This window comes from Colletotrichum graminicola, assembly GCF_000149035.1.
Source record: "Colletotrichum graminicola M1.001 genomic scaffold supercont1.4, whole genome shotgun sequence".
NCBI lineage: Eukaryota > Fungi > Ascomycota > Sordariomycetes > Glomerellales > Glomerellaceae > Colletotrichum > Colletotrichum graminicola.
Window position 1 is genome coordinate 33240 of NW_007361008.1, and position 23283 is coordinate 56522.

Here is a 23283-nt window from a genome sequence, read left to right on the forward strand (position 1 = left end):
GGTTTATCCGCTAAGACAATTCACAGTACAGCTCAATGACCTCTGGCCGGTGGACCTCGGCATCTCTGCTGGAAATCCTGTCTAGCCTCTCCCTGCATAATAAAGCCCTCCAACGCCCTTTTCAGGCCCCGCGTCTATGCTCAAACCTGACTAGGGGACGAACCGAGGCTAGATACCAAAAAGGACCCCGATTGACTAGCCCGGCAAGCCTTCCCCCGGAATTCACCCTCCGCCTCGGGCTTTGGCGGCGAGTACTTGACCAACCACCCGTTCCGCCAACTTCACCAGCCGACGTGAAGTGTACGCGCGTTCGAGATCTTAGTGGTCCAACAAGGCCCCATTGGAAGTTCATCAAGCGGTAACGGCAACAACAGCAGTGAGCATTACCGACGTAGGTTGAGACAGCAGACATCGCAGGTCAGGATGGCGGGTCGCGTGCGGCACCCGATTGACCAGGAGGCGCTGGAGCGGTACATCAACAAGCATGTGCCGCATATCAAGACGCCGCTAGACATTAAGCAGGTGTGTAGTCTTCCTCGTCGCTTTGGAGCACCTATCTATCTCCATTGCTCCCTCACTCGCCGCCCTCTCGCCCGCTGGCTCGACGATGCCCGTTCTAACATGACACCCACGCCCCCCAGTTCGGCTACGGCCAGTCGAACCCAACATACCAGCTCACTGACGCGACGAGTGCCCACTTCGTGCTGCGGAAGAAGCCCCCGGGCAAGCTCCTCTCCAAAGCCGCGCACAAGGTAGAGCGCGAGCACCGCATCATCGACGCCCTCGGCCCCACCGACGTGCCGGTGCCGAAGGCCTACTGCCTGTGCGAGGACGACTCGGTCGTCGGCACGCCCTTCTACATCATGGAGTTCCTGGACGGACGCATCTTCGAGGACCCGACCATGCCCGAGGCGTCGTCGCCCGAGGAGCGTAGGGCGCTGTGGCAGGCCGCGACGGTGACGCTGGCGCGGCTGCACCGCGTCGTGCCGGGGGACGTCGGACTCGCGGGATTCGGGAAGAGCAGCGGCTTCTACGACCGGCAGATCCAAACGTGGACGACCATCTGCGAGAGCCAGGCCGCGGCCGTGGACCGCGAGACGGGGGAACGGGTGGGCGACCTACCGCACTTTGAGGAGATGGTGCGGTTCTTCGGGGACCGCGGGCGGCAGCCGCGGGACAGGGCCACGCTCATCCACGGGGACTACAAGATTGACAACATCGTCTTCCACAAGACGGAGCCAAGGGTCATTGGCATCCTGGAGTATGTTTATCCCTCTTCCCCCGCCTTTCTTTCTTTTTTTTTTTTCTCGATCCTATTCTACCTACTCCCCACATATCCCTCTCCCACCCGCAGGCGAGCCAAAGATGTTGTTGAGAGAGCGTATGTGTGAAAGCTTACTGACGGACCGCGCACACAAAGCTGGGAAATGTCCACGGTAGGCCACCCCCTCTCTGACCTCTGCAACTTCCTGCACCCGTACTTCACCGCCGAGCGCGCCGGCAGAGGCGTCTTCGCGAACGAGGGGTTCCGGCCCGGCGCGACGCCGGGCCTCCCGACGACGGAGGAGGTCGTCGGGTGGTACGCGTCCGAGGCCGGATGGCAGCCGGTGGCCGAGCTCAACTGGGGCATGGCCTTCAGCCTGTTCCGGCTGGCGGCGGTGTGCCAGGGGATCGCGGCGCGGGCGGCGCAGGGCCAGGCGAGCAGCGAGCAGGCCAGGCGGTTCGCCGTGACGAGGGGCCCGCTGGCCGAGTTTGCGTGGGAGCTCGTGGGGAGGAGCCGGGAGCAGGACGGGGGGAGGGCGTCGAAGCTGTAACCGGGATAGGGGAGTGGGGCCGGCGCTTCTTTGTGTGTCTTGATCTTGTCGACTCGAGGTGGCGGTGTTGGTTCCTGGCTCCCTGTGTCAGTCGCGGCTTTCTTTCCCTCGTGAGGGCGGTGCTGCTTGGGCGGGTTGGTTCCTTGCGCGCGCGTCCGCTGGTTCTTCTTGAACTCTTGTACCTATTGGTAGGCGGTTGCTGCGACGGTAGAGCCTCGCCTCGGCATCGCCTCTTGTCCGGCTGGGGTTCAGGATGCAAGCGAGGCTAACCTCGTGTCGGTAGGTCGGTCCGTCATTGACGCACCGGCGTTTGAAAATGTCGAAGCAAGCATACTAAACGCAAACAAGACTTCGCCCCCTGGGTCTCTCTCTTTCTCTCTCATTGCCTGCTTCTTCACACGTGAGTCAATGCTGAAAGACGCCGCCCCCCCCCCCCCCCCCCCCGCCCCCCTCTCCCCTGGCCGGAAAGGAAACCATCGTACTACTCCCCAGGGGTATAAAACACCACACACGCCACACACACACACATACACACACACGCTCTTTCGAGCCGCGAGACCTCGAAGGTAAGGGTAGGGTAACCCATCTTCCACTATGAGCGGACGGCAGTTCTCCACCCGCTTCCCCTTCCGACCCCTTTTCCAACCCAATCTGAAGCGTGAGTGACCGCGACACAGTGTGTGTACGTGTACCCACGCCCAACAAGATGAGCAGGGGTTTTCCAGAAAAGTGAGGTGGACCGGCTCTTGCCTGTCCGTATTCAGAGGGTTTTCTCCGTGAAACTGGGTCCTGGTTAGTTACTGGTGAAGCCAAGATGTTTGACAGCACGATGGACACGACCTGCTGCGGGGGGCGTTAAGAGACCAAACACGGCCTCCTTGCTGCTCGGGTCATTGCTACTTCGACGGTTCACCTGGCGCTACTGCATGCGGCTCACAAATATAATACTTTCGCCAAACTAACAACTAAAATACATCTTTCTTCAATTTCTTCCTGAAGTTCAACGGCTCAATACTTGAATCGCTTTCGGGAGGGAGCCCCGATACCGCTAATGGGCAACGCCCTGCCGGAGGCGGCACTCAAGGGGGCGGCCCAACGACGACTTAGACGGCGGGAACGGCGTTCCTGCGGGCACGGCGCGAGCGGAACGTGTCCCTGAGTTCTCGCTTGTTTTTTCTGTTGTCGCCGTCGTTGTCGTTGCCCCCCTTGCCCTTGTTGTCGTTGTCGTTGTCGCTGCCCTTGCCCTTGCCGTTGTTGTTCTGCTGGGCCTGGGCATTGCCGCCAGCCTGCGCATTGCCGGCGCCCTTGTTCTTGCCGCCGGCGTTTCCCCTGTTGCCTCCCTTACCGTTGCCCTTGTTGGCGTTGCCGTTGCCGTTACCGTTGCCGCCTTCCGCGGGGCCAGCAGCCTTCAATGTGGCGTTGTTGCCGAGGATTTCCTTGACGGCGGTAACTCCCTGGTCGTTCTGGGTGGGGGCGTCCTGGTTTGCCTGGATGGCGGCAGGGAGGTCGATGGTGTTTTGCTGGACCTGGGTAAGAACATTATCGAGCGTCTGCGCGGTTGCGATGTTTCCAGGGGTGTTCTTCTTGGGCTTGACGTCGGTCTGTTGGACGGCGATACAGCCACCAAAGGGGCCCTTTGCGTTTGAGTTGAAGCAGCGGACAGTGCAGACGTTTCCGGTGGAGGCTGAGGTCCCGTGTTAGTCGGCTCATGCAGAACGGTCACGGACATCAGGTCCGGGGGGTGGGGGTTGATAATATTACCTCCTACGCAAGCCAGGTCCTTGGGCATCGTGACCGTGAGCTTGATGTTACCGTTCTGCGCCTTGGCCTCCTTGACGGCAAGTTTGGTCTGGCCAGTGGCTCCGATGGAGTTGCTGGTCGGGTCCAGGTCGCACGTGTAGGGGCCGGCACCGTCGGCGCTGACTTGTGCGATGGTGATGTCGACATTGGAGCCCTTGGTGACATGGGTGACGGTATTGTTGCCGAGCTGATTCTCCGTCGTCTCGCCAATGTCGATGTTGCCAGCGAGGATGGTGCGGCCGCACTCGTTGACAACGTTTTGGGTAATCTCCTGCAGGTTGATGATGTTGGCGTCCGCCTTTGTAGGGTCGACTACGCAATACCTGTGAGATTTATAGTTTTCTTATGGGGAATAGACATTCTGTCCTTCATCTTATAAAAAAGACTTACCTAGGAGGCCAGCACCGGCTGGGCCGCTGGGGCCTTGTGCTTTGATAATGACACCTTGAGCGTTGGCCATGGCCAACATGGCGGAGGCGATCAAGGCTCTCATAGGAGAGGACATGATGGCTATAGTCAAAGGGAGAGAATAAGAAGAAGAAATAAAAGAGTCGAAGACCAAAATCAAAATCGGCAAGCGTCGAATTTGGATTAGTATAGTCTGGCGAAAGGGAAGTCTAGAATGTGTCCAGCACCGTTGGAAGGAAGAGAAATGAACAAGAGAAGAGTCTCTCGATGGAAGAAACAGGCCGGCTGGGTGATATTTGGAGAAGAGAACTTGTTAAAGAAAATCGAACGGGAAGGAAAGTATGAGCGAGCGATCCGAACGGGAAGATCACAGGGAGGCCTGCGGGTTTTGCCAGAAAGGTCGAGCCTATTAAGTTGGTATACATGCTTACTTTGGTTTCTCTCCACTGCTTGCCTATTTTGAGCCGACCCTCACATCACATCACCCTCTCTCCTCTTGGGGCGATGACAAGAAGGAGCCGCTTCCAGGGTAGAGCTTGTTTCGACAAGGGGTGCCGGATGCACATGGTATGGATGGACAGGGCGGGTGATGGTGGACGTTGTGCGTAGCTCAGTACACGATTTGTGTGTGGTTGACGAAGAGCGCGGCGAGTGGTCCAATCAGGGCCGATGGGCATAGAGGCCAGGGGAGCCCCATGAACGCGGTGCCTGTGCCTGAACCATGCGTGCAGTCTTGGCAGTCGTACCTCGTTTGTGTGCCTGTCTTGTCCAGGGATGGAATGCCAGGTTTTTTCTGGCGAGGAGGGTGGGGGGGCGTTATTACGTTAGGCGGCTCTTCTTGCCTCTGTTTCCTGCAGCGTTCTGGGCCAGCACAGATGCCCTTCCACAGCTCCGACGATCATCTGGAACGAAAGTCGTCGCGAGAGTGGAGTGGCCGGTGGAGACGGAGGTGCCCTGTGTGCCTGTGCGTATTTAAGCAGTGGGCGGGTGGCAGAGCATGTGGGGTTGGCCAGAGAGTACGGAGGAGATTCGGTTTTGGGTTTGGAGGTACGCATATTTGTACGGATACAGACAGAGAGTAGTAGTGTAATGGTGCATAGGTAGGGAGGGCACCTAGACAGTAATAATCGGTCGCATGGCCGGTAGGGCGACAAGGGAGCGTCGGCGGGTCGCCCATATCATGCCCATCAGATGTTGGGGATTTATCGAAAGGGTGGGCAGGAGTCCAGACGAAGACGGGGCTATAACCACGTTTCAGGCCCTTTGGCGATGGGCCATAACGGGATACTGGTACGATCAATCCTTGGTGTACGGAAGGTCCGTACGTGTATGTGTATTCGTACCTGCCTACCGACTTTGCATAGCAGAGTAGGTAATGTATGGATACTCGGTACGAATACACTTAACCATTGGGCAAGTGCCAAGTGAGCATGGCATGCCTGGGGTCGCTCCTCCCCTTTTTTTTTCGCTTGTCTAGCCGCCACCGTCCAGATGCACCGGGCGACGGCGAACCTCCGACAGCTCTATCCTCCCCCTCTCCTTTTCGCTTCCCGACAGCCCAAAACGTTCAGACGGGCCACGTTCTGAGACGACTTCGTAACGCGCAGGAGTTCGTTGAACGGGTTTTCTTCTGCCTAACGGCCTCGGCGCCAAGACGTCTTCAGGGACCAAAAGGGGAATGTATTTAAAGCTGAAGCTGCTGCTCCACGGACGTTGTGGATGTTCTTAACGTCGCTGGCAGGGAAGGGACGTGATGCGTGTGTTCTGATGCTCATGTCCATCATCGAACGTCTCGCCGACTCGGAACGATGTCTCTGGAAGAAGCAAGACACCCCCCCTTACTAGCGAGGGCATCGCAGCGGACCTCCATTCCGGCATCCCAATGCCAACTCATCTGCATTACACAAGCTTCGTCTACGTCTGATGGATAAGAGGGCACACAGAAGGTTGGGAAAGAGATCCGGTTACAGCTCATCTGATACGTTCTGCGAGACTGGTGTTGAGAAAAAGGCACTGGGTTAAGTATAATTATTAGTTTAAATGCTTTAAAACGGTGGAAGCTGCCATGTCGTGGTGGAGGTGCTAGGTAGTGCTATCGGTCAGACGGTTGGTATGGGATGGGCGAGGAGGGGGATATAGGTAGGAGGGGATGGGCTGCATCTACCTACAAAGTCTCCGAGCTGCCCCGAGGAAGGGTGACGCAGGGTCCAGCACCGCTGCGAGTTCGCACCAAACGTACGTCGTCATCGCACGACTATGAAACGAGCTTGCATTCTGGATTCTGGCCAGCGTTTGACCCATCCGCAATCCTCGCCCTCACTCCTTGCCCTTTGTTTGCGATCTCGTTTTTTGCTTTTTTTCTTGCTTCATCTGGAAGAAACTTTTTTTGTTAAAAAAATTTCTCCTCCCTTCGTGCCTTCCAAGTATCACGGTCCGGTGTGCTCGAGCACTTTTGGCTCTCGCTTGCGGATGCTTTTGCCTCAACTCCGTAGGATTGGCGACACCCTCCGGCCCGGACCCAATCTTCAAAGGCAGTGCTCGACGCCGGCCCATATATCCTGTCGTTCCTGTCGTCCCTGCACTCTGGTGCGCGCACGTGGAATTGCACGGGTCTGATTTAGAAGGGATATTTAATGCGTATAACTGCGCCTCTGCTCATCGCATGGTCTATCGGTACTGAACGCAAACATTTGGTCGCTGGGAGCATGCGGGCTTGTGGGCTCTACCTTTGTCGACGAGAGTAATGTTTCTTGATGTTTCTCGTCGGATCTCTCCAAACGACGAAGTCGGGTTCCGTCGATCCGATCTTTTTATCTTATTTTTTATTTCTTTCTCGAAAAATCACCACCCATCATGCTTATCAAACCGGGACAGCGCAAATCGCGGGGCCCGGCAACAGCAGTACCACCCAACTCCCAATCGGGATGAGCCATGATGAGCCTTCTACGGGCCAGGAAAGCATGCTTCTAGCCTGCAGGTGTCGCCGAGAACCCGCCCATGGATCACCCCACGTCGTTGCGCACACGGACCCAGCCAAAATGAGATGAGATGGCAACTCAGACCCTTGCCTGAGTAATGTCGTTTACGCACTCAGTACTCGTTGTTTGACAAAGAGCTGACGGGATGAACTTTGTCGCGTCCGAGGACGTCGGGCTCTTTGCAAAAGAAACGTTCAGACTCGATTAGCGTGACGTCGTAAAGCCTAAGGTGCGTCGATTGCTTGTTGGAACAGTCCCTGCTGCGATAATTAGCTGTTAGACCATTGATGAAGCGAACCAGTCATTGGATGGGCGTTTCCTCTCACATTTCAACCATTCATAATGTTGGAGACGTTCTATACAAAACTCCACATCGTATAGTGTACGGATATAACCTAGAGGAACGGCATTGTAAACATATATCCTTAGTGGCTGCTGATATAGGTATTGAATCTCACGTATTGTCATGGGGTAGAAAGGAGGCAGCGACGCTCACATGGATGGCTCAAGTCCGACAGGGGATATTGTGGTTATGTTGCCTCTCATCTCCGACGACCCAGTTGGTCAGCACAAGGGCAAGGTAATTAGTAGAAGATCCCATACAATTGACCAAAGTCTCTTTCCGAATGAGCAGCGCCTCCAGTGAAGCGCTCAACCTCGCTTACTCTCGAATCGCTAATGGACCCCGACAACGTCGCAGCGTGCAAGCCAATGCTAATCTGCCCAAAGTATGTTGACGGGAAGTTAAACACGGACAATGAGCATTTCATCAAAGAAGCGGGGCTCCGAGGACGTACGTGACTCAAGCAGGTAAAAGCCAAGTGTGGCATCACGATTTAAACTGCGAGATTCACCGGATTCACGACGAGGAAAGCAGGCCTACGCTTTCAGGGTCCCCTCAAAATCAGTAACTTGCAAATATATGCTTCTTCCGTTCGACGGTGGCGCGTTTTCGCAAGTGGGATATGACATTGACAGTTGCGAATTTGCCGAGCACCCGCTTCCGGTGTGCTTTGAGCTAGGAGAGCTTCAGAACAGCAACAAGCTTCGCCACCAGGAGGGATGAAATGTTTTACATTAGTGATAAAAGTGTCGATCATTGTACTGCGTTCAGGTCGTTCTCATGACGCCATCCCATTGCCTCTAATTGGCCCTAGGCTCGTCATGCCGACAGTGAGCTCGCGTTGAGCCGAATGAGATGCAGGGAAACTGAGGCATGGCGTGTGACGACGATGATGAATATTGCTGTTCAGTTAACGAGTAGGCTGCTGGTGATCGATTCTGTGCAAAGTCATTGACGGCGGCGCAGGCGAGGCTGGAAGCAGCGGCTCGGCGCCGTCGGGCCTTGTCAGTCGGACCTTGTCAGTCGGACCTTGTCAGTCGGACCTTGTCAGTCGGACCTTGTCGGTGGACTCTTTAGAATAAGCATCATGTCTGGAAATTCCTGCAACCTATCTCTCTCACCTAACCTCAGCTATATTTTCCTCTATAGTCGAGCCAGAGCATGACCCCTTGCATATAGGGCCGATTCCAGCAGTGCCGGCCACATGCACGTAGAGTGTGCCGGCAGAGGGAGGCGCAAAGAGCGGCTGATATTCTACGAAGACTCAACGGAAGACCACTGCCCCTCACCTCATGTTCTTCTACGTGTGGATGAAACCAAGAGACTGATGGAGGGAGCCGTATAGAGGACGTGATCAATGGTTTTCAATTCGGTCATGTGGACACAGAGGGTTAATTGAAAAAGAAAAAGAAAACTAATGATATCAAAGCATCTGCGGAGGTCATTCATAACTTTAATCCAAATACTTTCGCTGTCTGAGCAAACCGGTTGGCAATACAGTAGCTAATTGCATCGTCTCAGAAATAGGAACAATGACAGTAGGGGCATGTGAAATGTTCCGGCTGCCTGGAACCCATCAAGGTAAGCTTCCTTGCATTCCAAGTGACAGCCCTAACCAGAGCCTACTCAGCGAGCCCACAGAGTGTCGCTGAAATCAGTTTTGCTATGCAGTCTTTTCTGAGAGTTGTCATCTTCCCCTCAGCACGCATGATACTCATATACCCTTCATGCAGAAGCAGGTGTCTCCACGCCCCATGTGGTTCAACAAATGTGGTATCACGATAGCTTCATATAGCATCTGTCAGATGGATTATCATGCGCCATATCACGTGCCGTTACATTTCCTATTCTTATATGCCCTGGTGATGTGGTGTCAAAATCGCATAAGAACTGTGAAGGGAAGTCCGGGAGCAGAATCCATACGGAGAATCTCATGGCATGATTTCCACATTTTTAGTAGTAGATTGTTGTGCCACGCTACTGCGTTGGTAGAGATGAGGCGTCGTAGGGCCAAGCCAATCAATGTACACACCATAGATGAAGAAATGTAAGAGATACAAGAGAGAGAGAAGGAGCCAAGCCTTCGGCGGATGTTGGCGAATGACGCCATTCTCATGTAAGTACCAAAGAGGCGGTGCTCCTTTTAGGCTGCCGTCTTGGCACAATTTCGGACTACAGTTATGACAACTAATGTGAACCAGCCCAAAGGGAATCGATAATGGTTGTGTCTCATTGGTCAGCTATTACCGGACGAAATGCATCAAGACATGACGACGCAACGACATTCCGATCGTCCCTTTCAACTGCTCCCTTACTTACACTAGCCTAGCAGATATTACAGTGAGGGAAAAGTCGCTGACACCGTTTTTCGTCGAAATTGCTTAAACGCCAACCAAATCGAGCAGAAGGTTACTATTTTAAGAACCACAGACCATTTTGGCTTTGCGTAAGTTTTGAATAGAAGGGAATCATGAAGTTGCTATGCTCACTAATCGAGTCCGACCAAACGCATACCCATTCTAGTTATTGATGTCGTGGATACATGAACACGCTTAGACATTCCGAAGAGCGGCGCCGATGGACAGCTTTATGCTTCAGGATGCTGTAAACCAGACTTCCTTCGGCCTCGTAGTCCTCAATCGTCCTAGGTTCAACCTTTCGGAAAACTGATTTTGATAAACAGTTTTTAGACCGAAGGAACTGGATTGCACCAGTGGTTCCCCAGGCGGCCTTGATGAAGAGCGACGCAGATGGCTGTCCACTTGCTTCAGAGAGCAATACTACCTTTTGTTCCTTTGCTGAGACATCAAAGCTATTCAATAAGCCTCATCATTTTCATGGCGAAAGCTGCACTGTGATTGGCGTAGACATTGAGACATCGGGCAACGGTCTCTAACGGCTTCTAGCTCACTTTCGTACTAACGCATGCCATCGTAGACTGTGGCCTTCTCTTATTTCATAACCGGTCCAGCAATGGCCGCTGTTGATCTTGCTAAGCAGGATTGTTGAGCGATAGATACGATATCTTCATTACATTTACATTGTTGTGGTAATAATATATCGGTCGCAGTTGCAGCAACTTGACTGCGGCTCAGCTTTAGCATCAGTTATTATATCTCAAGTCTTCAACGAAATGCATTTTTCAGGTCCAGTAATGCCTTGCGTCAATTTAAGCTGTAGGACGAACGTATGGAAACTGCTGGGATTGATCTCAGCTATTCCTAGACCTTGGGTACATCGGAATCGTCAAATCAGATAGGACCAGATTCGCTTTAGTTGATGTCGAGGACTAAGCGTATATATTTATATATTGGTCTCGGAACATGTACGTCAATCTCGCCGATTTTTATTGATTTTACAACAAAAACCTAGCAATTTCATTGACGATTGCGTTCCTAGACAACTCAACATAATCGACACGCGCTTGCCTTCTGAGAGGGCGATCAAACTCGAACGCCACCCCAAGAAACGTTCGCGTTTCGAGATGTGGGAATACGAGTGCTGTTCTAGACTTTTATGTGGTCCTACCGAGTTGCCTGTGCCGCGTGACCACTCACTTGCGATATCGGCCAATAGTCTTTTAGGACTATCAGACATAGTCACTAAAAAGAAAACTCTATTTCTATTGAGTGTCTCGAGCACGCTAAGCCGTCTTTCTCAACAATAAAAAAGACGATCAGATTATCAGCCATTTGGCTTCAGGCACTCATTTCACAAACACAGCCATTGAGCAAGGTCTTGAAGCTTCTTTGCAATATTTTAATGATTTTTTTTTTCAACGGGTCACTGCGTGGAGTTCCCCCGCCTTGCTCGCCTTGCTCAACTTGCCAAGTCACAAGCGCCCAGACCTTATTTGCCTTGACCCCCATGTTTAGTTATGTCCTTTCGTCACTTTCCGATGCGGCAAACTCCACAACAAGTTCGTTGGTAAGCTAGACCGCCTCTTGTCCCAGTTAAAGGTCTGGCCGGCTGTCCGGAACCCAGGGAACCGCCACCGGGGCCCCAGTTTATTCAAAAAAAGGGGACCCTCCTCCGCCACCACCAACACAGGGGAAGCTGAAATATGGATCCATCAAGGCTTGGAAATTTCTCAACAACGTGGTACGTGCTCCGAAATCTCTTTGGCCGAACTTAACCCGGTCCATCTTAAAAGGACGGCCGTCAGGGGTAACCGGCGGTGAGCTGCGTTTGTGATCATTCAACTCACAGCTTCTCCTGATCTTATCCAGCACGACTTTTCCCACCTAGCCTTTCATAGTGATTAGAATGCCTCACAGCACGGAATCCCTCAAGCTCAACAGCAACAACCTATCTTTGATTTCTTCGCAGCAGGGAGAGCTGAAGGTGAAAACCCCTTCCTACGACCGCAATGGCGTGAAGGAGGGTATCGTCCACGTCGGCGTGGGCGGCTTTCACAGAGCTCATCTGGCCGTCTATATCGACCAGTTGATGCAAAAGCATGAGCAGCGCAACTGGGCCATCTGCGGTGTCGGTCTGCGACCCAACGATGCCGCTATGCGCGATGTCCTGGTCGCTCAGGACTATCTGTATACCGTCATTGAGCGCTCTGCCAAGGGCAGCTTCGCCAATGTCGTCGGCAGCATCAACTCGTTCCTTTATGCGCCAGACGACCGCGAGGCCGTTATTGCCAAGATGGCCCACCCCGACACGCACATTGTGTCCTTGACCATCACTGAGAGCGGCTACTACTACAACGAGAACACCCACGAGTTGCAGTCTGAGCACCCCGACATCCAGCACGATCTGGCCAACGAGAACGCTCCCATCAGCACCTTTGGCTTCCTGTACGCCGCGATGGCTAGGCGCCACGCGCAGGGCCTGAAGCCCTTCACCGTCATGTCCTGTGACAACATGCAGAAGAACGGCTCCATCACCCGTCACATGCTCGAATCCTTTGCGCGCCTCCGCAACCCGGAGATCGCCAAGTGGATCGCCGAGGAGGGTGCTTTCCCCAACGCCATGGTGGACCGCATCACCCCCAGCACGTCCCAGAACGACATCAAATCGTTGTCCGACAACTTTGGCATCGAGGACGCGTGGCCCGTTGTCACCGAGCCCTTCATGCAGTGGGTTATCGAGGACAAGTTCTGCGACGGCCGCCCGCCTTTTGAGAAGGTCGGCGTGCAGGTCGTCAAGGGCGTGCACGAGGTCGAGCAGTTTGAGAAGCACAAGCTCCGTCTGCTCAACGCCAGCCACTCCGCCATGGCCTACCCGGGACAGCTTGCCGGCTTCAAGTACGTCCATGAGGTCATGGAGCACCCCACCTACCGCAAGTTCGTCTGGCAGATGATGCAGCAAGAGGTCAAGCCCCTGCTGCCCGAGATTGACGGCGTCGACATCGACCAGTACTGCAACACCCTCATGGAGCGTTTCTCCAACCCCACCATCATGGACGGAATCCCCCGTGTTGCCCTGGGCGCCTCGGGCAAGATCCCCCAGTTCATCATGCCTTCCATTGCTGAGCAGATCTGGGCGACGGGCCCCTTGCGTCGTCTGTCTTTCGTCGCCGGTGCTTGGTTCCTCTACCTCAATGGCGTCGACGACGCGGGCAACGCCTTCGAGGTCGATGACCCGATGCGGGAGGAGCTACAGGCCCTGGCGAAGGCCGGCGGTAACGACCCCCGCCACCTCCTCAGCGTCAAGGTGCTGTTTGGTGACGACCTGCGAGGCGACGAGCGCTTCATCAACGAGGTCTCCAAGGCTATGGAGCTGATTTCCAAGGACGGCGTCATGGCAACTCTTCCCAAGTACGTCGACTGAACGGCATCGGGGACGCAATGTGTTGTTGGCTTTGGTTTAATGCAAGCATTTCTTTTTAAAGTTTTCATGAGCGTGGGAAGAAGGAATAGATTTATAAATTAAGCGGTTATGAAGGATTGTTTGATAGACATAAAATAAATAAGGCATGAGGGCTTTGTCACCTCATTGGTTTCAACTCTGGTTTGTCTGATGGCTACGAATATTACAAATCATGGAGTATTGCTTGGTAATTGTTGTCAAAGCGAATCGTTGTTGAGCTACTGAAGATACAGGCAAGCATTATCTTAGATTCTATCCGTATCAAAAACGGCTTTCTTTGACCACCTAACTCTTGAGCATAATCAGAGTAATGAACTCTCAGCCTGTAGTAACCTCACTACCACTGATATGGCAGGGGAGAACGAGGAAAGACGCAATCTATTCCCAGGCTAAATTTAAGGCAGTACTGTCGTTTTCTTTACAAATGGTCCATAATAGCTTAGAATCTCAATAGTTACCTTTCATCTCAAGTACATGCAAGCATACTTGAAGTCATTTTTCATCAAACGTCAGAGATACTTCACTTGTGTCCTGTAGTCTGCAGATTATAATCAAGTGGATCAGCTGACAACAGAACATGACATGCCGCTTTCGATTTCGATTGCCAAGTCGTTCATATCATGGAATACTATACAATTGCTTTGGTACGTGCGTTCTTGTTCGTTCGAACTCTGGATGGGGTTCTCATGGGGCACCTCTCTTTATTTTCCCTTAGCTGAAGTGACCCAGAGATCGAGATATGTTACCTACCTTGTAAACGTATACTGGTATCTCACCTCGCGCACTCCCTGCCACCTCGAAGCACCTACCAATTCAGATATAAAATTTACTTTGCTATTTTGCTCACTTCCGCCTAGAATCTCACCAAAATCTCGCCTCCAAAACCGCAATCTAGTGAAAGGATTCTCAACGACACCTTAGAGAATGTGCGCCCATTCGGATAGCTGCCGGACCACAGATTCAATCCGGGCCCTGACCCTGGTGATCGATACAGTTGAGTCGCCACTGCCTTGTCGCAAAATGACGGAGGAGACCAAATGCATAGGTATGCATTTCTCGGCGCAAATCCACAGTCAGTTTGGTGCCCCCGAATCATGCCAAGAGCTAAACATGTCATCAAGTCATCCGACAGTTTGTTAGTGACAATGGAGCTGAGGTCACCCGAAAGCCATCTGAGCTCTTGGAAAACAGACCTGTCGGTGGTCAGATTCCTTATATGTCAGGGTACATAGCTTGCGGAAGAAGATACATCATGCTATTTAAGTGATCGTGTCTGATGATGCATTGGACTGATGCCACGTGATTCGACGCAGCCATCCAGGCCAGATCTTCAACGGTCACTCCCCACTGACATTTTGACAGATATAGCAGACCATGCCTTTATTATTAAGCTTTTTATTGAATCTTTTTTCATTCTTACTGACTGGCCATTTTGGCTTTAATTTCTAGTGTTTTCGGGAAACCCACCAAGTTCGTTGGGCATTGACACTGAATGTGAACGAGTCATGGTGGTTCAGAGAGACCCCAGTTCATTATATAAGCGAGTACTGGGTTGCTCTGACAACGACCCACACCCCTCCCCTGATTGACTTGTTATCGATTATCAATAGATAGTCAACACCACCACAACACTGAATTTCAATTTAGAAGTTGCTTCATACCAATCTGACATCGACAAACCCGACGCACAAACTCCAGCAACTCTTTACCTGGAGACGCGACGGCGAATCGCCGCAACAATACTAACCATGGCAGCCTCTGATGACCTTATCAACTTCGACGTGATCGAAGCGCAAAAAGAAAACATTCAAGCGCTGCCGAGCGGACGCTCTGCCAAAAAGTTGGCCGAACTCTTTTCGCCCTCTCCTCTGCACAAGTTGGACACCCCAACACCATCCGACACCAAAAATGTCAACGATTGTATCAGAGCCGAGTACGAGGAGGAAATACGCAACATTTCCGAGTCAGACGACCCTCTCGATATCTTCGACCGCTATGTGCGCTGGACCCTCGATGCATACCCATCAGCGCAAGCCACACCGCAGTCTCAGCTTCACACCCTACTAGAGCGCGCGACCAAGACATTTATCGGTTCATCGCAATACAAGAACGACCCTAGGTATCTCAAGATGTGGGTGCTATACATCCAGTTCTTCTCCGACTCGCCTCGCGAGACATTCCTTTTCCTGTCGCGCCACAATATCGGAGAGACACTTGCCCTTTTTTACGAAGAGTACGCAGCATGGCTCGAAGGTGCAGGCAGATGGAAGCAGGCGGAGGGGGTGTACAACATTGGTATAGAGCGGGAAGCGAGACCCGTCCAACGCTTGATCCGCAAGTTCAAGGAGTTTGAGCAGAGGCTCGCCCAACAGCCAGACGCAGCCGAGGCACCTTCATCACCAGCACTACCTACCGTTCGGCCTGCTCTGGCCGCCAAGGTTGACCCCTTTGCCGCTGCTCGCGCGGCTGCTACGGCGGATCCCCAGGCGCCTCGCCCCAGCCAAGGTGTCGGCGGTGCCGCGCCCAAGTCGGGCAAGGCCAAGATGTCCATATTTTCAGACACTGACTCCGCGCCACCGGCACTGGCCTCGCGTGGGCCTACAACCAAGGGATGGGACAATATCGGCTCGTTGAGCGACCGGAAGAAGGAGAACGTGATGGAGCCCAAGCCGTGGGCGGGAGAGACGTTGAAGGCGGGAGGAAAGAAGAGCACTGCTCCGAAGATGGCCATCTTCAGGGATACGGTAAGCACCACTTTCGCTTAAGCCTCCCATTGCCCAGATGTTGATGATTATAGGACTAATGTATGGCTTTATGGCGTTCTTGTATTTCAGTCTCAGTTGCAATCAAAATCGCGGCAGCAATTGCGATCATCGCGGGCACAAATGTCCAAGTCCCACATCACTCTTGTGCCATCAAAAAACCAAATAGTCGTGAACCCCGTCAGCGGGAAGAAGGAGCATATCTTTGTCAGCCTCGAAGCTATTTACCCTACACCCGAGGAACCCGGCTCTGAGCTCGGTTTCGAAGAGGTTTGGGCTACGAATCGGGGCTGGCTGGATGTATCTTGGGATGACGAGCCACTGATAGAGGAGGCTGCGCCTGAGTTGATGGATGTGGAGCCTTCCATTGTGGATGACCTCAGTCAGAAGGTGCAGGAGAGGCTGGTTGTCCATACAGAGACTGTTATGATGGATGAGAATGGTGCCATTATTAACAAGAAGGAGGGCAGAAGTAAAAAGAAGAAGATCATGGAGGTCAACGAGACCCAAGTCAGTAAGTTAATGGCGCTGCGCCATACGCATCTTGTCGTTGTTAACAAGCCTACAGTCAAAGCAAATCTGGACTCGCCATCCAGGCCAAAGCTGAAGAAGAGAAACACGGCTGAGCCGACAATGACGCTTCACACTCGAGCTGCAACTGACGAAATCTATGAGATTTTCAATCAGCCCATTCAGTCAAACCCTCAAGAAGAAGAGGAGGAGGATGAAGAGGATAGCGAGGATGACGACGACTTTGAGACGGACGGCGACTACACAACTGACGCAGAGAGCACCATGATCACACGCCAGGTGGACATGGCTGAGGACGCCGACGAAGCAGACGAGGAAACCTCGGATGCGAAGAGCATCAGCGAGTGGTCCGATTTTTCTACCCGCAAGCATGTCCCGGTTCTTAACGAGGACGCAACACAGAACGACATTGACAACACCCAAGTTTCTGATTTAATGGACCCGAATTACGCCGAACAGACGGGTCCTGTTTCTGAAGAGCAAACAGAAGCCCAGTACGACGGCCAGTCTGGAGACGAAGAGGATGAGGAGGATGAGGACCAGGACGACGAAGACTACCCGCCCAGAACCAAAACCATGTTCGTCCCGATACCACCAGAGGATTATGAGCCCAGAACAAGGCCGTATAGGGACCCGGTCGAGATGGCTAATAACCGACTCCCCTTCATGACCCCGATCACGGAGAGAACTGAATCTTCGCTTGCGTTTACAGAACGCAAGGCGAAATACGAGACCCCGTGCCGCGATGACATGGAGTCAACCATTGACGAGGAAGAGCCTTACATGGAAGAGCCCGGTAGCAGCCCTTTGAGAGAGGTTCTGAGTGAAGTTCGGCCAGTGAAGATTGCTCAGCCTCTCCTCGGCAAGGCGAAATCTGCCTCGGCGAAGCCGGCACCTTCCAAGGGCCCGATTATCAAGGAGTTGCAATGCAACCCGGTCGACGAGGCCGTGAGAAACGAGATCCTCGCCAAGATGCAGCCCTCGTTGGGCTCGTACCCCGGATTCTACGACCACAGAGATGAGAAGTACGAGAAGGGCAATGATATCCGCAAGTTTGCCAGAGCCATGACAAAGGCGGCCAAAGGTGGCTCGGACAGGATGAGCAACGCATGTGCTTTGGTCACCATCGAGTTCCCCGACGTCGATACCCAATACACCATCCGGAAGGAGCTCGGCGCAGGTGCTTTTGCCCCTGTCTACCTTGTCGAGAACTCGTCTGCCAACCAGGAGGACGAGGACGAGGATGGCGTTGCGATCATGGGCAAGGGTGCATTTTCCGTCAATCACCGTAGCCCCTTGGAGGCGCTTAAGATGGAACTTCCCCCGACGCCGTGGGAGTTCCACATGATGCGTCTCGCCCACGTGCGACTGGGTCCTCAGCACCGCGCTGCTGCCTCCATCTCGTACGCCCACGAGTTCCATCTCTACAAGGATGAGGGCTTCCTCTTCCTTCCCTACCACCCCCACGGAAGTCTTCTCGACGTCGTCAACTTCTTCCGCGCCGAGCCATCCGCCGTTATGGACGAGCAGCTGGCCATGTTCTTCACTATCGAGCTCTTCCGTACCGTTGAGGCCCTGCATGCCCGCAGCGTCCTCCACGGCGACCTCAAGGTGGACAACTGTCTCCTCCGCTTGGACAGCGGCTCCGGCGACCAGCCGCTGTCATCGCAGTACAGCGCCGATGGCACTGGCGGTTGGGACGCCCGGGGTGTGACCCTCATCGACTTCGGCCGCGGCATCGATATGCGCAACTTCGAGGCGGACGTCGGCTTCATCGCAGACTGGAAGACCAGCGCGCAGGACTGTGCCGAGATGCGCGAGGGTCGTCCGTGGACGTGGCAGATCGACTACCACGGCCTCGCCGGTATCGTGCACTGCCTTCTCTTTGGCAAGTACATCGAGACGGTGCGCTGCGACCAGGGCGGCATCGGCGCCGGACGCAAGTACCGCGTCCGCGAGAGTCTGAAGCGCTACTGGCAGACGGAGATCTGGGGCGAGTGCTTCGATATGCTTCTCAACCCCGGGTCTTACGTTGCCGCTGAGGACGGCGCACGCATGCCGGTGCTCAAAAGCATGCGCAGCGTCCGGGAGAAGATGGAGGTCTGGCTGGAGAGCAACTGTGAGAGAGGTGTGGGGTTGAAAAGCCTCATGGGCAAGGTCGAGGCTTTTGCTAAGGGCCGGAGGTGAATGGGGGAGGGCGTTATATGCCTTTGATGATTTGACGAGGAGCGGCGTTCCGGGCTACATGGGAGGAGAATCTGTCCTTTTCCATAAATACCTATACCACTAGTGCGTTTATTATGTGTCTACCTTAATAACGATTGTTCATATCTTACCTTTTTGGGACTTTTCCGGTCAAGTTTCGTCCGTGTGAGTGCTTTCACCAACACTGTAAGACTTCTCGTTGATGGGTCCCTCATAAACGGTAAATCCATGTGGCTCCCGAGTTCCGAACACATTGACCATATTGCCAGTCCTGCAGTTGAGGCACCGCTGCTAGCTTTTACGAGGCCGACGGCACAAGATCTTGGGCACATACCGACACGTTCATTGTACCCGCCGAAGATTATGCCCAGAGGGCTATTTGGCACGGTGTTCGTTCACTGCTACTGGCGCTACCCAAGAGTACCCGGCCAATAGATGTCAGGCCCCACCTTACTGACTGACTAGAGCCGCAGTTCCTGTGAGTGCGCCCAGCCGGAACAGACGAGGTTGTCCGCAACAGCAAATGCGGCTCAGGCCTGGAAATAGCCCCGAGGAAAAGGTAGCATCACGAACACGTTTTGTTCGAAGGTGCGGTTCAGGCCTCCAACGACAGCTGTTGAAACTCGGCCGAGAAAAGCCCCAAAGGTCACCCCCCCCCCCCCACATACACACTGGCCCAGGCCCTGGTAGGGGTGTAAGAAAAACGGATGTTGAAGAGTGACCTAACAAAACAAGAATAAAATAAGAAAGGCGATTTTTGGGACGATTGGAAAACGTTCCGGGTGTCGAGGCCCCCCAGGACCGAAACCGTTGACCGCTTATCACGGCCCATCGAGGGGTTTCTGCCTTTGGTAGGCGGCCCAGTCAATCAGTTCATCTGGACGTGCGGTACCGAGCGTCTGGGGAGTGTGTGAAGAAGAAGCTGGACCCCGTCAAAAGCCCGCTCGGTGCCGCCCCTCCCCCATGGCTTTTCACCGTCGTGACCCGAATTGGTGTAATTCACAAGCGCTCAAACGGGGGCTCGAGAAGCCAAAGGCATCGTCGGCTCCGGCCCTGTTCCGCCGGGAGGCGGCGTCATGGCTGTCCCGAACCGCAGTCCTGGGTGCCAGCGCTTGTAGTTCTCGTTATGACTCGACTCGAAACACATACACACACACACACAAACACACCCGATAGTACTCGCACGCGTTTCCTGCCATGCGAGCCACTGTAGGTGCTTGTGGCAGACTGTAAAACGTGTGCGTCAGCTTCTATCCCCCTCGCGCCGCTGGTTGTTCGGATCGTTCGGTCCAGACGGTCGTCGCGGGCAAAACCCGTCTCGTAGCAAGTTGCGTGGTTAAGTGTACCGGACCCTCCATCTGCTGGATGACATGGGTTCCGCACGTCACAGGGCGATTAGACGACCCGTTTCCCAAGCTGGCCAGAAGTCTTCTCCCCCAAAAGGACTTGTCTGCTCTAGAAGGGGCGCAAGCGTTCTCGCGTGGATGCTCTTGCAGACGGTTAAGCGGCATGCCCCCTTTCGCCCCAGATTAACCGAGCTTCGCGTGCTCGGGCCAGCTTTTGCAAGGCACACGGATACCCAGGTCTGGGGGACCGATGATGAAAGTACGAGACTCGATCGCGGGGGGTATGCATTGCTGCCGTTCTCTCAACCTAGGACTGTTATCCATCCGGCCATGCACCATCGGTTTGCGTCCGTCACTGCCATGTCTGACGCAGAGCATCCGGCTTTTTGCGGATCATAGTACCTCACGAATTCGATGATTTTGCTTGAGAACCGGTCGTAACCATTGTGCTGTGCTGTGGTTTTCTTTTTTTGTGCTGTTCGCCTCACATGTTCTCCCGCGCATTACCACGGCATCTCCCTTGCCCCTAAGTTACATCCTGTCGCTCTCCCGGTCGGAACGACGACCATTCACTTCCTCTTGCGCTCAATAGCGTCCATCTTCTCCTCCAATGTCTGGACGTAGCTGCTGAGGCGCTGGACGGCAGCCTGGAGTGCCTGCAAGACCGGGATCTGGTTAGCTCTCGTAGGTTACGACTATCCGGGGACATGCCGGGGTCCAGGAAACGGTAGGGAGGGAACAGTGACGGAGAGAACAAGCATGCCGCGCACTGGACGGGCAGTCCACTGGGAAGGGAAATATGGTTTGCCACAACGCAAGAGGTACCACCGGTATCCCCCGCATTGCTCTCGGAAGAACGCGAGAAATGTGACAGTATGGACAGAGGGCAGGCCGGGGGGCACCTGGGGAAGGGACGTGTCAAATGCAGTGACGCACGTAGATATCCTCTGACAGGAGGTCGTTCGAGGTCTTGTATTCTTTGAGGATGTAGGAGTAGACGCCGGCGCCGGTAAGGGAGCTGCCGAGGAAGAAACCGAAGAGACTGTTGCACCCGTGGATTAGCTGTATGCTTCATTTTCCCCTCGGCACAAGGTTGAAACCAGCAGCCATCCATGCCCGCCCAGAGGACCTCACGAGACCACCCCTCCGATTGAGCGCGTGCTGGAAAGGCTAGACAGCTGCTGGGATAAGGGGCGGACAGGGAGGGGAGCTTGTGAGACGTACCCTCCGCGGAAAGCACCGACGGGTTTCCGGGCCGGAAGAGGAGCGGCGACGGCGTCGCGCAGGGGCGAGGAGGTCTGGAAGGAGCGGGCGGCGCGGAGGGGCAGGCCGGAGGCGCGGGGGATCGCGCGGGTGACGAGGCGGGAGGCCATCTTTGCGTTTTCGTTTGGGGCGGCAGCTGTTCGAGCAGCCGAAAGGGGGGAGAGTTGTCCACGAAGGTGGTAAGGTCGGTTGGATCTGACAGAGGCAATTGGCCGAGCTGCGTGCGTAGCTGTTGTTAAGGGTTTAGGTGGGTTGTTGTGGAAATGTGGTGATGGGATGGAGAATGGCGTAGACCAAGTCCGATGCGGTCGGTGCTCTCAGGCAAGGTAACTATTTGGGAAGAGCTCGTCCCCCAGTCCCCTCGTTACGTCGTTTCTGCGGCGCCGCTGCGGCGTGCAGCAGCACCTCAGGTACCAGCGCCGGCGCAGCGAAAAAGAAGAGCGGGATTAGCCGGGACGCCATTGGTAGGCTCCCATTGGCCAGAAGCTCACAGCTAGGCATAGGTAACAGGTTCCGGCTCAGGGATGTTGGGGACGTCTGGGGTGGCTTCATGGCCCACTGAAGAGGGTTCAGAAAGACACACTCGTCTTACGAGGATAGACCACGATGGAGTGACATATACGGTTTCTCTAGAGGGTTGTTTACAGACAAGTTTGAGATATTCATTATTTGGGTCTGGTGTTAAATTCGAGGTCGAGGTCAAGACTTGACTTACATCGTTCCGAGAGCTGGTCGCTAAACGTATAGGTATGTAAGTCTCTCGGTAACCAAGCCGACCCCATTGGCCAGAAACCGCCCATTCAACGCCGCCCTTTCTGATTCGCCAATAAAAAAGAAAGGTTCCAAGCTTGAGCAGCTCCAGCACGCGACCCGCCAAACTTCAGCCCAAAAAAGTATCAATTCACCACCACTCCTCCAACATTGACCCCCCCTCAATCCAAAGATGAACAACTTTGGAGTCTACGAGCTCGCCAGCGCAAAGGTCACATCCGCCCCGGGATGGGCCTACGTCCCCGACACGGGCGTCAACCCGGCCGCCGCGGCGCTCCAGCCCACGAACCGCAAGCGCGCCGCCCGCGGCAAAGCCAACCCGTCTGCCTCGGACCTCACCGTCCGCCAGGAGGCCAAGATCCGCAAGGAGCTCGAGCAGCTCGACCGCGACGGCGGCCGCGATGCCTCTATCCCCATCCCGGCCAAGGGATCTAGAGGTGAGTCTGTCGTTCTGTGCCTCGTCGCACAAGCAGCAGCAGTGGACTGACATCCCTTCCCCTTCCCCAGGCCAGAACAAGAGCACCCCCAACATTCGCAAGATCCTCCAGTCCCAAAAGACGTTCCACAACCACCTCGACGACTACCTCGCCCAGCTCTCCCACACCGACAACGCCCCCGCGCCACACCCGAACCAGCACACCCCCAGACCAGCCAACAAGCCCCCCCACCCGAACCAGCACACCAAGCGCAACGCCGCGAAGCGCTCCAAGACGTCGACGCCCAAGCCGACGCCCGCGGAGCCCGAGGACGTCGAGATGACGCCCGCGCCTCCGGCCGCCGGCGGAGAGAGTAACTCAACGACAGCAGGGGCCAAGGAGCCGGCGGACGACCCGGTGCTGGCTCCGTACGAAGGTCCCACGCCGGCCCCGCACCCGGGCGACGACGATCCCCTCCTCGCGTCGCGGGTGCCCGAGGCGCCGACTGACGAGGAGCTGCGCTGGCTTCTCGCGCAGCCGATGCTGAGCTTCTGGGACGCGCGCGCCGAGCCGGGCGACGAGGACGCCGCGCGGTACCCCGTGCGGACCTTCTGCGAGCTGTGCGGGTACTGGGGCCGCGTGCGGTGCATCAAGTGCGGGACGAGGGTGTGCGCGCTCGACTGCCTCGAGGCGCACCGAGAGGAGTGTTTCACGCGGTACGGGATTTGAGGATGGGCCACCTGGGGTCGACTTGCACTTGGGGTTCGGGAAAAGTCGGAAAAATTCGGAGCGGCGTGGGCGTTTGTCACCTGATTTGGCACGGACA

The 23283-nt window shown here is 54.7% G+C and overlaps 6 protein-coding genes across 6 annotated transcripts; 4 read left to right on the forward strand and 2 right to left on the reverse strand.

The window, feature by feature from the left end:
* Positions 1–423: 423 nt before the first annotated feature.
* GLRG_01315 (phosphotransferase enzyme family protein) lies at positions 424–1814 on the forward strand (the record flags this gene model as incomplete). Its single annotated transcript, XM_008092000.1, has 3 exons — positions 424–522; positions 642–1261; positions 1421–1814. 3 exons carry the CDS (start codon positions 424–426, stop codon positions 1812–1814), a joined length of 1113 nt encoding a protein of 370 aa, XP_008090191.1.
* Positions 1815–2917: 1103 nt separating this feature from the next.
* Positions 2918–4119, reverse strand: GLRG_01316 (GEgh16 protein; the record flags this gene model as incomplete). Its single annotated transcript, XM_008092001.1, has 3 exons — positions 2918–3498; positions 3576–3926; positions 4005–4119. The coding sequence occupies 3 exons, from the start codon at positions 4117–4119 to the stop codon at positions 2918–2920; spliced, it is 1047 nt and encodes a 348-aa protein (XP_008090192.1).
* A 7490-nt stretch (positions 4120–11609) lies between these two features.
* Positions 11610–13124, forward strand: GLRG_01317 (mannitol dehydrogenase domain-containing protein; the record flags this gene model as incomplete). The annotated part of the gene is made up of 1 exon (XM_008092002.1): positions 11610–13124. The coding sequence occupies one exon, from the start codon at positions 11610–11612 to the stop codon at positions 13122–13124; it is 1515 nt and encodes a 504-aa protein (XP_008090193.1).
* Positions 13125–14911: 1787 nt separating this feature from the next.
* Positions 14912–18643, forward strand: GLRG_01318 (uncharacterized protein; the record flags this gene model as incomplete). The annotated part of the gene is made up of 3 exons (XM_008092003.1): positions 14912–15907; positions 16025–16439; positions 16494–18643. The coding sequence occupies 3 exons, from the start codon at positions 14912–14914 to the stop codon at positions 18641–18643; spliced, it is 3561 nt and encodes a 1186-aa protein (XP_008090194.1).
* Positions 18644–20576: 1933 nt separating this feature from the next.
* Positions 20577–21380, reverse strand: GLRG_01319 (uncharacterized protein; the record flags this gene model as incomplete). Its single annotated transcript, XM_008092004.1, has 3 exons — positions 20577–20663; positions 20944–21049; positions 21232–21380. The coding sequence occupies 3 exons, from the start codon at positions 21378–21380 to the stop codon at positions 20577–20579; spliced, it is 342 nt and encodes a 113-aa protein (XP_008090195.1).
* An 833-nt stretch (positions 21381–22213) lies between these two features.
* Positions 22214–23186, forward strand: GLRG_01320 (HIT zinc finger; the record flags this gene model as incomplete). The annotated part of the gene is made up of 2 exons (XM_008092005.1): positions 22214–22478; positions 22549–23186. The coding sequence occupies 2 exons, from the start codon at positions 22214–22216 to the stop codon at positions 23184–23186; spliced, it is 903 nt and encodes a 300-aa protein (XP_008090196.1).
* Between the last annotated feature and the right edge of the window lie 97 nt (positions 23187–23283).